This window comes from Lipotes vexillifer, unplaced genomic scaffold (genome assembly GCF_000442215.2).
Source record: "Lipotes vexillifer unplaced genomic scaffold, Lipotes_vexillifer_v1.1 scaffold1062, whole genome shotgun sequence".
NCBI classification, from domain to species: domain Eukaryota; kingdom Metazoa; phylum Chordata; class Mammalia; order Artiodactyla; family Lipotidae; genus Lipotes; species Lipotes vexillifer.
The window spans coordinates 197,953-210,672 of record NW_006772550.1 but is presented as its reverse complement, the minus strand read 5'-3'; the positions used below and the strand labels follow the sequence as shown (position 1 = coordinate 210,672).

General features: G+C 50.4%; 1 protein-coding gene across 1 annotated transcript; it reads left to right on the top strand.

Moving 5' to 3' along the window:
• The first annotated feature begins 1,008 nt into the window (after window positions 1–1,008).
• Window positions 1,009–10,027, top strand: GPR15LG (G protein-coupled receptor 15 ligand). Its single transcript, XM_007447609.1, has 3 exons — window positions 1,009–1,078; window positions 3,058–3,147; window positions 9,942–10,027. The coding sequence occupies exons 1-3, from the start codon at window positions 1,009–1,011 to the stop codon at window positions 10,025–10,027; spliced, it is 246 nt and encodes an 81-aa protein (XP_007447671.1).
• The last annotated feature ends 2,693 nt before the right edge of the window (window positions 10,028–12,720 follow it).

Sequence of the window (12,720 nt, the reverse complement as noted above, 5' to 3'; positions counted from 1 at the left end):
AGCTCTTCGGTTAGAAGGGCACACTTATGAAAGGACAAGATGGACATAATATTACAAGAGAAGATGCAAATTCTGTGTGTCTGCATGACTGCCTCCACCACGAGAAGCTCCCTGAGACCAGCCAGGCAGTGTCTTCTGTGTCCCTGGGCCAGGCGCACAGCCTAGCCCATGGTGTGTGTCCAATGGATAAGGTGACTCCTGAGGCTCCTGCACCACCAGCCGACTTTCCCCCATGCTTGCCGTTGTAGGATGTTCTCTTTCTCCACATCTTGGCTCAGGTTGATTCTGTACCTGACATGTTCTTTTGCTTTGTCACCGTCTTAAACGCCCATCAAGGTGCAGCCGCTGGTCCACCTCCTTTCCAGCCGTACAAGCATCTGCCATGTCGCAGGTGGCTCCTCACACATGTCCTCATTCAGGTTTGTGGGAAAGAGAGCACTGTGCCCATTTCACAGATGGGAAGCAGATTCAAAGCTATTCAACGTCAAATTCAAGAACACACTGCGGATATGTGGCAGAACCAGGACTCAAACCCAGGTCATCTTATTCCTAGCATTGTGCTCCCTATTATTCACTCACTGCTCAAGACTCTTCCCTGAGGCTTTGCAAGGGGTTTTATGGGCCTCCCTGCCACATCTAAGGAATGAACAGGAAAATCTGTATTTGATGGAATGAATACTGACACTAAAAGTTAATATTCAACCCTGAGAAGTGGCTCTTCCCTGCCAGGAGCTTTCTGAGGCCATTGTCGGGAGCTCCTTCCTGGGGCTGGGCATTTATAGCTTTCTGTTTTACAGTTCATGAAATGCTCTCAACTTCTCGAAAAGCTGAGTTTTTTTTCCTCCTGGGAGGGGCTGACTCTACCCTTTATGAGAATTCCAAGGCTGCTGGTGCCCTGCCCACCAGGAAACAGCTCTCTGCCACTCTATAAAGATCCCTGGTGGCCCCAAGGGAGGACTTCTGCGGCACAGCGGCCTCCCCGGGACGTGAGGTTCCCACCCGGCCACCATGAGGTTTCCAGCACTCGCCAGCCTACTCTGCATCTTGCTTCTTTGCTTGTCCGTCTTCTCCGCAGAAGGTAGGACTGTCCCCCTCCCCCACCCAAGGTGCTGGTCCCTGAACAGGGATTCCCATGTCTGGGAAGATTGGAATCAGGAAATGTTGGAGGGCAGGCCCTCACAGGCAGCCCTGGGCCCTGAAAGACGGGCTGTCACCCCTGAACCTGTACAGCACCTCTATCCATAGTCGCAGCACCGGGGGTGGCTCGGGAGTTTTAAACCCCTGCAATCTCCATCCACCGCCCCAGCTGCCCAGACACACACACACACGCAAAAACTAAGTAAAAGCAGTGTGCTTACCACTCGGACACACAACCTGCCAGCTAGATTGCTTCGTGCACCGAAGTCCTACCTTGCTGGAAGTTCTGGAGCCGCTCTATTCTGTGTTGAGTGAATGAATAAATTAATTAGTAGACCATCTGAGTCTGAACACCCCCAAATCTCACACACAAGAAACACCTGTGGCAGACAGATGGGATGAGAGTATGTGCTGGGGGGCATGTTCGTGTGCATTTGGAACTGGGGGAGACAGCCCTTGCACCTCCGTGGATATGAGTATTTAGCTCTTCTGTCTTTCTCAATTCAGATAGCTGAGTATTTTGAGCTTTTACTCTTGCCTAACCCTCTAAAAACTGCCTGCTTTTTTTTGTTTGTTTGTTTTAGCAATTATGGTTATTTTAACATTTATTGGACTTTGGGGATATAGAAATAAATATGGAGGGAAAAACACCCATAGTTTCATGACTCAAGAATGGCCATGTTCAACATTTTGTTTATTTCTTTTCGGTATGCATACAAGCATCTTTGTAATTGAAAACTCTGTGTATGTTCAATCTTGTATCTCTTTTATTGATTGCTATATTATTATAGTCACCAAAAATACTTATGATTGAAATCTGGAAGCATTTATACCAGAATGTCAACAGCAACCATCTCTGTCTGCACGGTAGGATTATAGAAAGTATTTGTTTTCTAAAGTTTCTGCAATGAACATTGCCACACATACAACATGGAAAACAGTGATTAGAGTTCCTCATAAACACCGTCTATAGCAATGCAATTTATCAGACCTCTTCTGTTGGAAAAGTTAGAGGTTGCCAATGTTACCTTAATGACAATTCAGTGAAGATGAATACCTTTCCTCGTTACATTTCCTATCCATTTAGGAGTATATCTAGCAGATTCCCCAAAGTGGTGTTATTTAGCTAATATTTTTAGGTATAACTTGCCATCAAGTGCATGTGCTGTGATGAATTTACATGTTTAGACATTCAAATGAGTCACAACTTTGCACTATTTTAAGTATATGGTCAAAATCATGTGTGTACATAAAACATTTCCTAAGTTTAGGATTATTTTCTTAGATTACCAAAGGGAGAGAATTACTGTGTCAAAGGGCGTAGACACTTCTGAGTGACAGTGCTGAACTGTTACTCGGACAGGGACATGAGGAAGTCGTATTCTGGAGGCAGAGTATCTCCCCACACTGACTTTTTTTTTTTTTTTTTTTTTTTTGTTTTCGTGGCCCTCTATGGTAAATTGATTTTCTAAAATGTAAGCCTGAGTTATCCCTCAATTAACTTGTTGAATTAAATATCAATTGTGCCATCAAGGAGTTTTGTGGCCTCTCCCGTTGCGGAGCACAGGCTCCGGACGCGCAGGCCCAGTGGCCACGGCTCACGGGCCCAGCCTCTCCGCGGCATGTGGGATCTTGCCGGACCGGGGCACAAACCCGCGTCCCCTGTACCGGCAGGCAGACTCCCAACCACTGCGCCACCAGGAAAGCCCTGACTTTTTAATTTATGGATAGATCACCTCAAGGCCCACTCTTCCCACAGGCCCTCCTGTAGCCTGGCCCATCCTGAGTTTCCTTGAATAAACATTCCTGAGCCCTCAGCCTTGGGAGTTGAAGTTCCCTCCTGTCACTCCTGCACAGACCCAGTCCCTGGCGTCCCCAAGCACGCTAAGAGAGGGTCTCTGTTACTGTGTCCGCCCTCAGGGAGAAGGCATGTGAGTCATCCTGCCAAGCCCGGGAAAGGCAAGCCCTGCTGCCTCCGAGTTCCTGGCCCTGACCTGATGACCCGGAAAGGTAAGCACCACGCACCTGCCCAGGTGTAAGGAGAAGCTCTGGGGAGGTCATGGGACAGGCCGTGTATGCACCCCCTGGCCCCCGTGCCTGGGGGACATCAGGCGCTTTTGCCAAAGGGCCACAAGCAGACGTGATCTCACCCTCACTGAGCTTCCCGGGGGAAACTGACCCCCCGCCAAAAGTCAACAAGTAATCACCTTGAACTGAATACATTCCCACAAGGGAAAGAACAGGATACAATTAGAAAATGGGATGGGGAAGACCCCGTGTGGGAGGCATCAAAGCAGGTGACATCTGTGCAACCTGAAGAAAGACAAGGAACTGGCACCCGGAGAGTGGAAGGGACAGGGAGGGGACAGGGAGGGGACAGGGGGGGCGGAGTCTGGAGGCACTCAACGGAGGCTACGAACAAAGGCAGGGCTGACCTCGTGAGTGAGCCGGTAGGTGAGGCAGAGTGACCAGAGGGGATGGGGCACACAGGTCCAGGGAGTCCCAGAGCTGTGGGCAAGCAGCGCCAGTCCAAGGCGCCAGGCTAGAGGTGCAGATCCGGGCTCCCTGCCGGGGCGAGGTCTCGAAGAGCAAGGCTGCCCTCTCCTCCAAGGCCGGAGGGGACTGGTGAGTGAGGGAGACGGGCCAGCAGAGGGCTGCAGGCACCCAGCTCCCAGGACTGGGGCACCAGGCCAGGGGCACCAGGCCAGGGGCAGGCTGACGCATGGGAGTTGCCTGACCCGGGGTGCAAGGTTAGGATGGCTGGACCTCTGCTGGCCTTTGGTAGGAGGGTCCTAGAGCCTGGGCCTGGCAGAGCCCCCATGGCAAAAGCCAGCCAGCCCTGACAAACCCAGGGTTCCTGCCTGCCCGCCCCCCCCACCGCCCCTGCAGCCTAAGGCCCCTTCTCAGAAGTCCGAGAAGGCCCCAGCCCTGCTGGCTCCTCTGGGGCCGTGGCCCAGGGAACCTGTGATCAGAGCCGAGCTCCCACACCCCTCCCAGCTACCAAGAGTCCTGTGCACCAAGCTGGGGGCGGGCGGGGGCCTGGGTGTGAAGCAGAGGGAGGGAGGCAGGCTGCACGGCTTGGGCCACTTCTCTGGAGAAGCTGACAGCCCCTCACATCCCGCCGGGGCCGGCTAAGAATAACCACTTCTCACACATTGAACCCCAGTGTGAGGCCTGGCCAGGGCTGGCTGACTGCAGCTCTGCTCTCCCCGGAGGCTCCAGCCTGGAGGAGGAGGTGTGTGAGCCCTTCCCCATGGGGAGGGGCAGGGTGTGCTCAGACCCTGCAACCCCACCCCAGGATGGACTTGCCCAGAGGCCCTTGTCGATGAAGATAATCAATAAACAATCAATAAGAAGAATAGAAAATTGTTTGATTTGAGCCAAACTGAGGACTAGCCCAGAAGCCCACCTCCCAGATTACTCTGAGAAAATGTGGAGAAGCAGGGTTTTCAGCACAGTTTTTTATCTTGTCAGAGCAAAGAACATTAAACAAGTCAGGGTTGCATTTCTTCAAGGTTTCAAAAAAAAAAAAAGAACAGACCAGCATGTACACAGCGACTCAGTATGACCTTGGCACCTGGGAAGGAATGCTAATCAAAGGAGTACCAGCCCTGGCATCCCAGGAAGAGGGGCATTTAATCTATATTTTAAACATGGACATTCTTTACTTCTGGTCAATGTGCCCTTTTACTATTCAAAGCAGATGTACAATGTATGTTTGATAGGCCACGCACAGGCTATTTTAGTTAGCATAAAATTCAAGTTAACTCACGTATAAGCCAGAATGACTTCCCTATTTCTCAATATGTGAAAAAATTTTTATTTTTTGGCCACACTGCACAGCTTGTGGGATCTCAGTCCCCTGGTCAGGAATTGAACCCAGACCACGACAGTGAAAGCCCAGAATCCTAACCACTAGGCCACCAGGGAACTCCCTGTGAAAATTTCTTTCATCACAATAAACATAAGAGAAGTTAAGGATGCACGGTGCGTGCGCACACACGCACACACGCACAGACAAGCCCACACGGTTCATAGGAAACAGCTGGGTTAACTCCTTGTGCACAGTACAAGGGCAGCTCTTTTTTCAGTCACACAAGACTTTAGAATAATCTAAGTGCATGGCTCCCGTGCTGAGTCTGGATTTCTTTTAGTGTATATGTCTTTTAAATTCCATTGCAGGAATTTGCAAACAATTTAGAACAAGAAGAGCAAAAAATATTTTTACTAGGTCCCTATCATGCGGTCTCATTTAAATCCTTGGAACTACCCTGGGGAAGCATGGTCACCATTTTACAGATTGGGAAACTGAGGCTCAGAAAGACTACGAGGCAGAGCCAGGAACTTGGATCTGTCTTCCTCCTTCCACTGCAACAAACTGTCTCCTCCAGAGAAAGAACTTTCCAGCATCATGCTTATGAAGACATGTGCGTGCCCAAGGGAGACTGCATACTTTCTGGAAGGAAAGCTCCATCTGGGTTGGAATCTCAGCTCCACCACCAGCTAGCTGTGTGCCCTTGAGCAGCTCTGCTAAGCCTCAGTCTCCTCACCTGTGAAAGGGTATAATAATGGACTCTATATTTTCATAGAGTCTATTACCTCATTGTCCGTGGGGTTGTGACTATAAAGCCAGGCATTGGCCTTGCACCAGCTACGCCGTAAACTTGCCCTCCCGTGGCTGTGGAGGAAGTCTGAGCTCGCCCAGGCTTGGAGGTTCCACCCGCCGTCTTCCAGGGCTGACCCTGGGGCTCACTCAACGCTGTGGAATCAACAGCAGGGACACTGGGTGTGCCAGGCTCTGGGAATTCAGCCTCTCTATCCCAGTTCACTGACATAGGAGTGTCTGTGCATGTCTGTCGAAAGAGAAGGTAACCTGAGGCAGCCTGGAGGATGTCCCTGAGCTGACATCACCAGCTGTGACACACGCAGGACAATATCACCTACCCTCCAATCTAAGGCATCTTTCCTGAGCATGGCTTTTACCTATGTGCTCTTCTAGGACCGTGGCGGTGACAGGAAGAGGCGGGCACAGGACTCTGGGTCAATTTGACAAAACCATCGTCAAAAATCAATGTGCTGAGTGGCCAATTTGCTGAACTTACCACATTTACCAATTTACTAAAAAAGGGCTTTCTATAAAGCGTTTGAAAAGTTTGTAGCAATCTATATGGCAGCACTATTTTTTTTTTTTTTTTACGGTACCCGGGCCTCTCACTGTTGTGGCCTCTCCCGTTGCGGAGCACCGGCTCCGGACTCGCAGGCCCAGCGGCCACGGCTCACGGGCCCAGCGGCTCCGCGGCACGTGGGATCTTCCCGGACCAGGGCACGAACCCGCGTCCCCTGCATCGGCAGGTGGACTCTCAACCACTGTGCCACCAGGGAAGCCCAGCACTTTTAAAAGGAATGTTCAATTTGTTGATTCTGTTAGCACTTGAGGAGCCTCAGGTTTAGGCTGGGGTCAGACTGACAGCTGTCTACACCCCATCAGCTGGGAAGTTCTGTGACCCTGGGGACACTGTCAAGCTGCCCTCCATCCATGTGTCCTGAGGTTGTGAGTGAGAGGGAGCTCCTGGGGAAGGCTGGGGCGGCCTTGTGGGAGGGTCCCTCGAGTCTGAGAGTGTGCCTGCCTATCCCACAGACTTCCCGAGGCCTGAGAGCTCCGTGCCACCCTCGCTGCTTTGAAGCCCAGCAAAATGACTTGACCCATAGTGGGAGACAGGGGCTGTAAGGGACACAGAGAGATTTCTTCCCCACCGTGGGGTTGCCACTGTCTTCAGAAAGGAGCCCAGACTGCAGAGACAAAGGTTACCCACTGAGGACCACGAGTGTGATGACTTGAGGATTTTGGCAACTTTGGGTGGTAGCAGGGTGGACACGGGGGCTCAGTACAATGGATGCAGGAAAGGAGGAGGTGGAGAGTGTGCCCGGCCCATACTGCCCAGTGGACCAATCAGAGGGGCTCAGATCAGGAGTCTTGCTCCTTGTGATTTTACCTGTCAGCCACGGCTGCATAACAAAACACCTCCAACTTCAGTGGCCCAAAACAATAAGTAGTTATCATTTTCCATGTGTCAACAGGTCAGTTGAATGGTTCTTCTCGTCTTGGCTGGGCTCATTCATTCTCCCAAGGGTTGGATAGGCACTTCTGCTGAGCTTTGCTGGGCTCTCTCACATGTTTGGGGGTTGGTGGTCTGAAGCTAGGATGGTCTCAGTTGGGCAACTGGACTCTCTTCCACATGGTGTCTCATCCTCCAACAGGCAAACTCAGACGTGTCTACCTGGGGCTGCAGGGCTTCTCCTATGTGAGTGGAAGTACCTAAGGCCTCTTCAGGCCTCAGAACTGGTCCACCTTCATCTCCACTTCATTCTCTTGGTCAAAGCAAGTCACCAGGCCAGATTCAAGGAGCAGAGAAATAGACCCCTTATCATGATGAGAGAAGCTGCAAAGTCACATTGCAAAGGGAGGGTGGAGAATTGCACCCATATTTGCAATCAGTTAACTGCAGTATTTATTGTAGGAGCCACAGAAGAGAATCTTGGGGCCTGAGGGTGGGGACAGGGAGTGGAGGGGAAACAGTGATGAGGAAATCATGGTTCTGCGTCAAAAATGCTGGTGGAAAACTCTCACAATACGATATTAATAGAAAGGAGTAGTTTACAGTGTATATTACTATGGTTATCACTATGGAAAGGCAAAAGCACTTTCAAATAGGAAGAAAAAGAGAAAATTACACCAATATTAGCACTTATTTATGATTAAGAGATGAAGCTATGGATGAATTATGATAATTAAATTTATTTTTCATATAGCTAGTGATTATATAGCAATTACTGTACAGCACTTACATCTGCTAACTCATTTAACCCTCACAATAATCCTAAGAGTTAGATACTTTTGCTATCCTCATTTTTACAGATGAGGTGCCAAAGCACAGAGAGATTTAGTAACTTGTTGAAGGTCACCCAGCTAGGGTGGGTAAGTAAGTGGCAGAGCTGGGCTTTGAATCCAAATAATCTGGCTCCAGATTCTATGTTCTTAACTATCATACCACCTTGCATATAGTAATAATCCAGAAACAAAAACAGGAAAAAGAAGAATTTCATTACCATAATTTAATAACCCTCCTCATTCATTTGTGTTTCCTTTTTTTATACAAACATGCTTACCTAGTTTTATTTTTATTGTACCTCATTTTTTAATTTTTAAAATTAACATTGCATTGTAAGCATTTTTCTTCATGATGCTATATAGTCTTCATAATCACAGGGTTTTATCACTGTTAAACATTTCCATCATCACGAGGTACCATTTACTAATTAACCATTTCTCTACCATAGGATATTCAGATTGTTTCCAGAATTTTTTTGTGCTATTAAAAACAAAACTACGGGGACTTCCCTGGTGGCGCAGTGGTTGAGAATCCGCCTGCCAACACAGGGGACACGGCTTCGAGCCCTGCTCCGGGAAGATCCCACATGCCGTGGAGCAACTAAGTCCGTGTACCACAACTACTGAGCCTGCACTCTAGAGCCCGTGGGCCACAACTACTGAGCCCGTGCCACAACTACTGAAGCCCGCACACCTAGAGCTTGTGCTCCACAACAAGAGAAGCCATTGCAATGAGAAGCTCACGCACCTCAACGAAGAGTAGCCCCCACTCACTGCAACTAGAGAAAGCCTGCGCACAGCAAAGACCCAGCGCAGCCAAAGTAAATAAATAAATAAATAGATAGATAGATAGATAACAAAAACTATGGAGCTTCCCTGGTGGCGCAGTGGTTAAGAATCCGCCTGCCAATGCAGGGGACATGGGTTCAAACCCTGCTCCGGGAAGATCCCACATGCCATGGAGCAACTAAGCCCGTGCGCCACAACTACCAAGCCTGCGAGCCACAATTACTGAAGCCTGTGCACCTAGAGCCCGTGCTCTGCAACAAGAGAAGCCACTGTAACGAGAAGCCCGCGCACCGCAACAAAGAGTAGCCCTCGCTCACCACAACTAAAGAAAGCCCGGGTGCAGCAGCAAAGACCCAAGGCAGTCAAAAATTAATTAATTAATTAATTAATTACTTTAATAAAAACTACGGCGACTTCCCTGGCAGTCCAGTGGTTAAGACTTGGCCTTCCAATGCAGGGGGTGCAGGTTCGATCCCCAGTCGGGGAGCTAAGAAGCCACATGCCTCGTGGCCAAAAACCAAAACATAAAACAGAAGCCATACTGTAATAAGTTCAATAAAAGACTTTAAAAATTGTCCACATCAAAAAATCTTAAAAAAAAAAAAAAAAAAAAAGAAACTATGAAGACTAGCTTAATGCATGCAGGGGTTTTTTTTTCCTTATGGATTATGCCTCCCATAAATGGGACTGGTTTGTCAGAAGGTGAGACACATATTGCCTGAGACAGGGAGGAGACAGCCTGAGGGTCCAAGGGCCTGCAAGTAGGTGTGGGTGAACCCTCCCACCACCGCCATCAGAAACAGGCCTTCCAGACCCCTCAACTTTAGTGGACTCTGCTCTTGACAGAGACAGTTGAACAGATAAACTACCTTCTCTCCATCTTCTGCCTGTAAATCAGATTACTCCCTGCTGGGATAGAAATAGCCTGGGCTGGTCATGTTTGCAATGAAAAGCCCCCTCTGGGCCTCCAGGAAGGAGGGTAAGATCTGACTCTTGCTTTAATTTTTTTAAAAAAATCTTTGTATCTAAAAATTAATCTTAACTGTATTTTCCCCTCTCCCCCACCTTGACTCTGTCTGCCTCTCTGCCTCTTGTCTGGTCTTGTCTGCCCACTGCTCCTTCCCAGGACACCATGTGAGAAGCTGCAGACCATGCAAGTTGAAGCCAAAGCCCCGCTCTTGGGTGGTGCCTGGGGCACTCCCACAGGTGTAGTGCTCCCCAAAACAGGCTCAATATAGCCGAGACCCTCATGCTCAGTGCCTTAGGCATCCAGAAGACTTAGGTTCCCCCAGGATGCTCCCTCAAAGTTGGGGCTGATGACAAATCCTCTGCCCATGAACCTGAGCCTCTTCTCTTAAACACAACATTTCTTGCCTGCCATGTTGGACTGTGCTCATGCTGCCTTTTAGAAAAGCCAGAACCAGAATCTTCTGAAAACCACAACATGGATTCAAAGGTCAAAGTCCTGGAATGCCTGTCTTGTTGTGTGGCCCTGGACAAGTAACTTAGCCCCTTTGGGCTCATGCTGGCTTCAGAGATATAAAATCCAGCTAGACAAAACATACAAGGAAGGCACCAATGGGCTTCACTAACCCCTTTCAACCTTCATGGCAGCGAGCTGGGACGTTGGAGGGCTTCGTGTCGGCAGCAAAGGCCCTGGGAAAGTTCCAGAATTCCAGATCCTGGTCTCAATCATGCCACCAACCTTCAGAGTTACTGTGTGTCAGGTTCAGCCCACCTGGCCTCAGTCTCCACCTGGCGCCTTGAACGCTGACAGTCAAGACTCCACCGTGACCTGTGGCAGCTACAAATCTGGAGACTTCCGAGCCTGCTAGGGTGCAGGGTAACAGGAGCCCAAGAGCAGCCAACCAGCCATGCAGAGGTTCACCTGTCCTGAGATAGTACACCTAAGCCCCACATCCCGTGGCTCCTGAAGGAACCCCTTCCTGACTTCCCGATGTGAATCTGCTGGAAAGAACGTTCAAAGAAATAAATTGTAAATAAATAAACAAAATGCATGGCACATGGCTGCTTGAGAAAATTGGTGGTGGGGCCTGAGCCACAGCTTTCTACTAGAGGAAACCCCACACCCTGAAGTCTCTCCTGCAGGCCACGCCTTCCTCACAGCATGCCCTAACCAGCAAAAGCGGGGAGAGAGGAATAGTGACAAGAGCAAGGGTCTTGGTCCGACGCACCAGGACTCAAACCCCAGTCCTCCCCAGGACTTTCGTTTGACCTGGGCAAGTCAGTTCCCTTGTCTGTAAGATGGAGAGTCCAGGGCCTATTCAGAGGGTTAACATGAGGCTCCGGCAAGTAGACAGCTGTAAAATGCCCACAAGGGGCCTGGCACACAGAGGAGCTTGGTTCCAGGAAGCCCCTGCCTTCCCTGCCCCCCACCCTAGGGGAGTGTTTATGCCCAAGTGAACGCAGAACTGCGGAGAGAAGGCTCAGAGGGAACAGATGGCCCAGGTCTAAGAGGCTTATCCCTCAGTAAATGCCTTCTAATCTGATTCTCCCGGCAAGGTGAGAAGGCCCTCCCCACGTCATCCCACAGGCACATCTGAGAAGTCCAGGCCCACCAGGTGCGAGGCTGATAGGCAGAGCTTCCCTGGCCCTGGGCAATGGGGACAACGGTCCTAGGGCCAGCTCAAAGTCCCTACCTTGTCCTAGGATAGACCTTTGCCTTCCTTCCAGGAACTTCATTTGTGAACTCATTCACTCACTCACTCAGTCACCCATTCCTGGGGGTAGGTAATGGTCAGACGGTGCTAGTTGTGAGGCTCAGAGATGAGCAAATACAGTCCTCGAGGGCTGAGAAATCGTCACGCAGTTGCGAGGCAAGAACAGAGGACCAGGCACAGGAGTGGACGTGAAAAGAGGAGGAGCCGATGCTTGCACTGAGTTATGGGAGAGTCCCAGCTGGAGAATGGGGGTTTGTGTGTGTGTGTTAGGGTGAAGCAGGGGTGAAGACTTGAGTGTTTGAGAAGAATCTAGCAACTGGACAGCAAAATCGTGGGACAAAAGGGAAGTGGAGTTTTCAGTCTGGGGCCATGAGAGCACCCAAACGTTATCAGATATTTAGAGCTTATCCTGAGGACGATGGAGAGCCAGAGCTGTCTGTGAGCAGGAGAGAACGCAGGTAGGAAGGACCATCAGGAAGAGATGGAATGAGCTGGAACGAAGGCAGAACAGCAGGGGAGGGACACAGGGGAGGGATTCCAGGGGCTTCTGAACAGCAGTGGAGCAGCCTTGAGGCTCAGTAAGTGTATGGGCTGTGGGCCAAGTCCACAGTGAACATTTCCTGCGCTGTGTGGGATTCTCACCAGGAACTCTCTTGCAAGGTGAAACCCTCGCCGCCCAGCAATGGGGGAGCTGGCCATTCCAGATCCTCGTTCCTCACCCATCTCCTCTCCGCTCCACCCCCCCCCACACTACACAAGAGAAGGTAAAGAAAACACTCACACGAAACTAAACACGCGTGCTCAAGAGTCAACAGGAGGGGCTTCCCTGGTGGCGCAGTGGTTGAGAGTCCGCCTGCCGAAGCAGGGGACATGGGTTTGTGCCCCGGTCCGGGAAGATCCCACACGCCGCAGAGCGGCTGGGCCCGTGAGCCATGGCCACTGAGCCATGGCCACTGAGCCTGCGCGTCCGGAGCCTGGGCTCTGCAACGGGAGAGGCCACAACAGTGAGAGGCCCGCGTACAGCAGAAAAAAAAAAAAGAGTCAACAGGAGGAACAATTCGAAGGCCATGTGTCCGGCCACTGAACCCTCCTTGTCCTCAGGAAAGCACAACCGCAGAAGCCTCGGCATCTTTGAGGGCGCACTAGGGAAGTCATTTAAGGTACACAAATAAAAGGAAGACACAACCTGGCCCTTGGGAGGAGGCTGTCTCTGAGGGGCAGGAA

Coding starts and splice junctions, on each gene's coding strand:
- GPR15LG (XM_007447609.1), top strand. CDS start 1,009: ATGAGGTTTCCAGCACTCGCCAGCCTACTCTGCATCTTGCTTCTTTGC. Junction 1,079..3,057: donor GTCCGTCTTCTCCGCAGAAG/GTAGGACTGTCC, acceptor GTCCGCCCTCAG/GGAGAAGGCATGTGAGTCAT. Junction 3,148..9,941: donor TGACCTGATGACCCGGAAAG/GTAAGCACCACG, acceptor GCTCCTTCCCAG/GACACCATGTGAGAAGCTGC.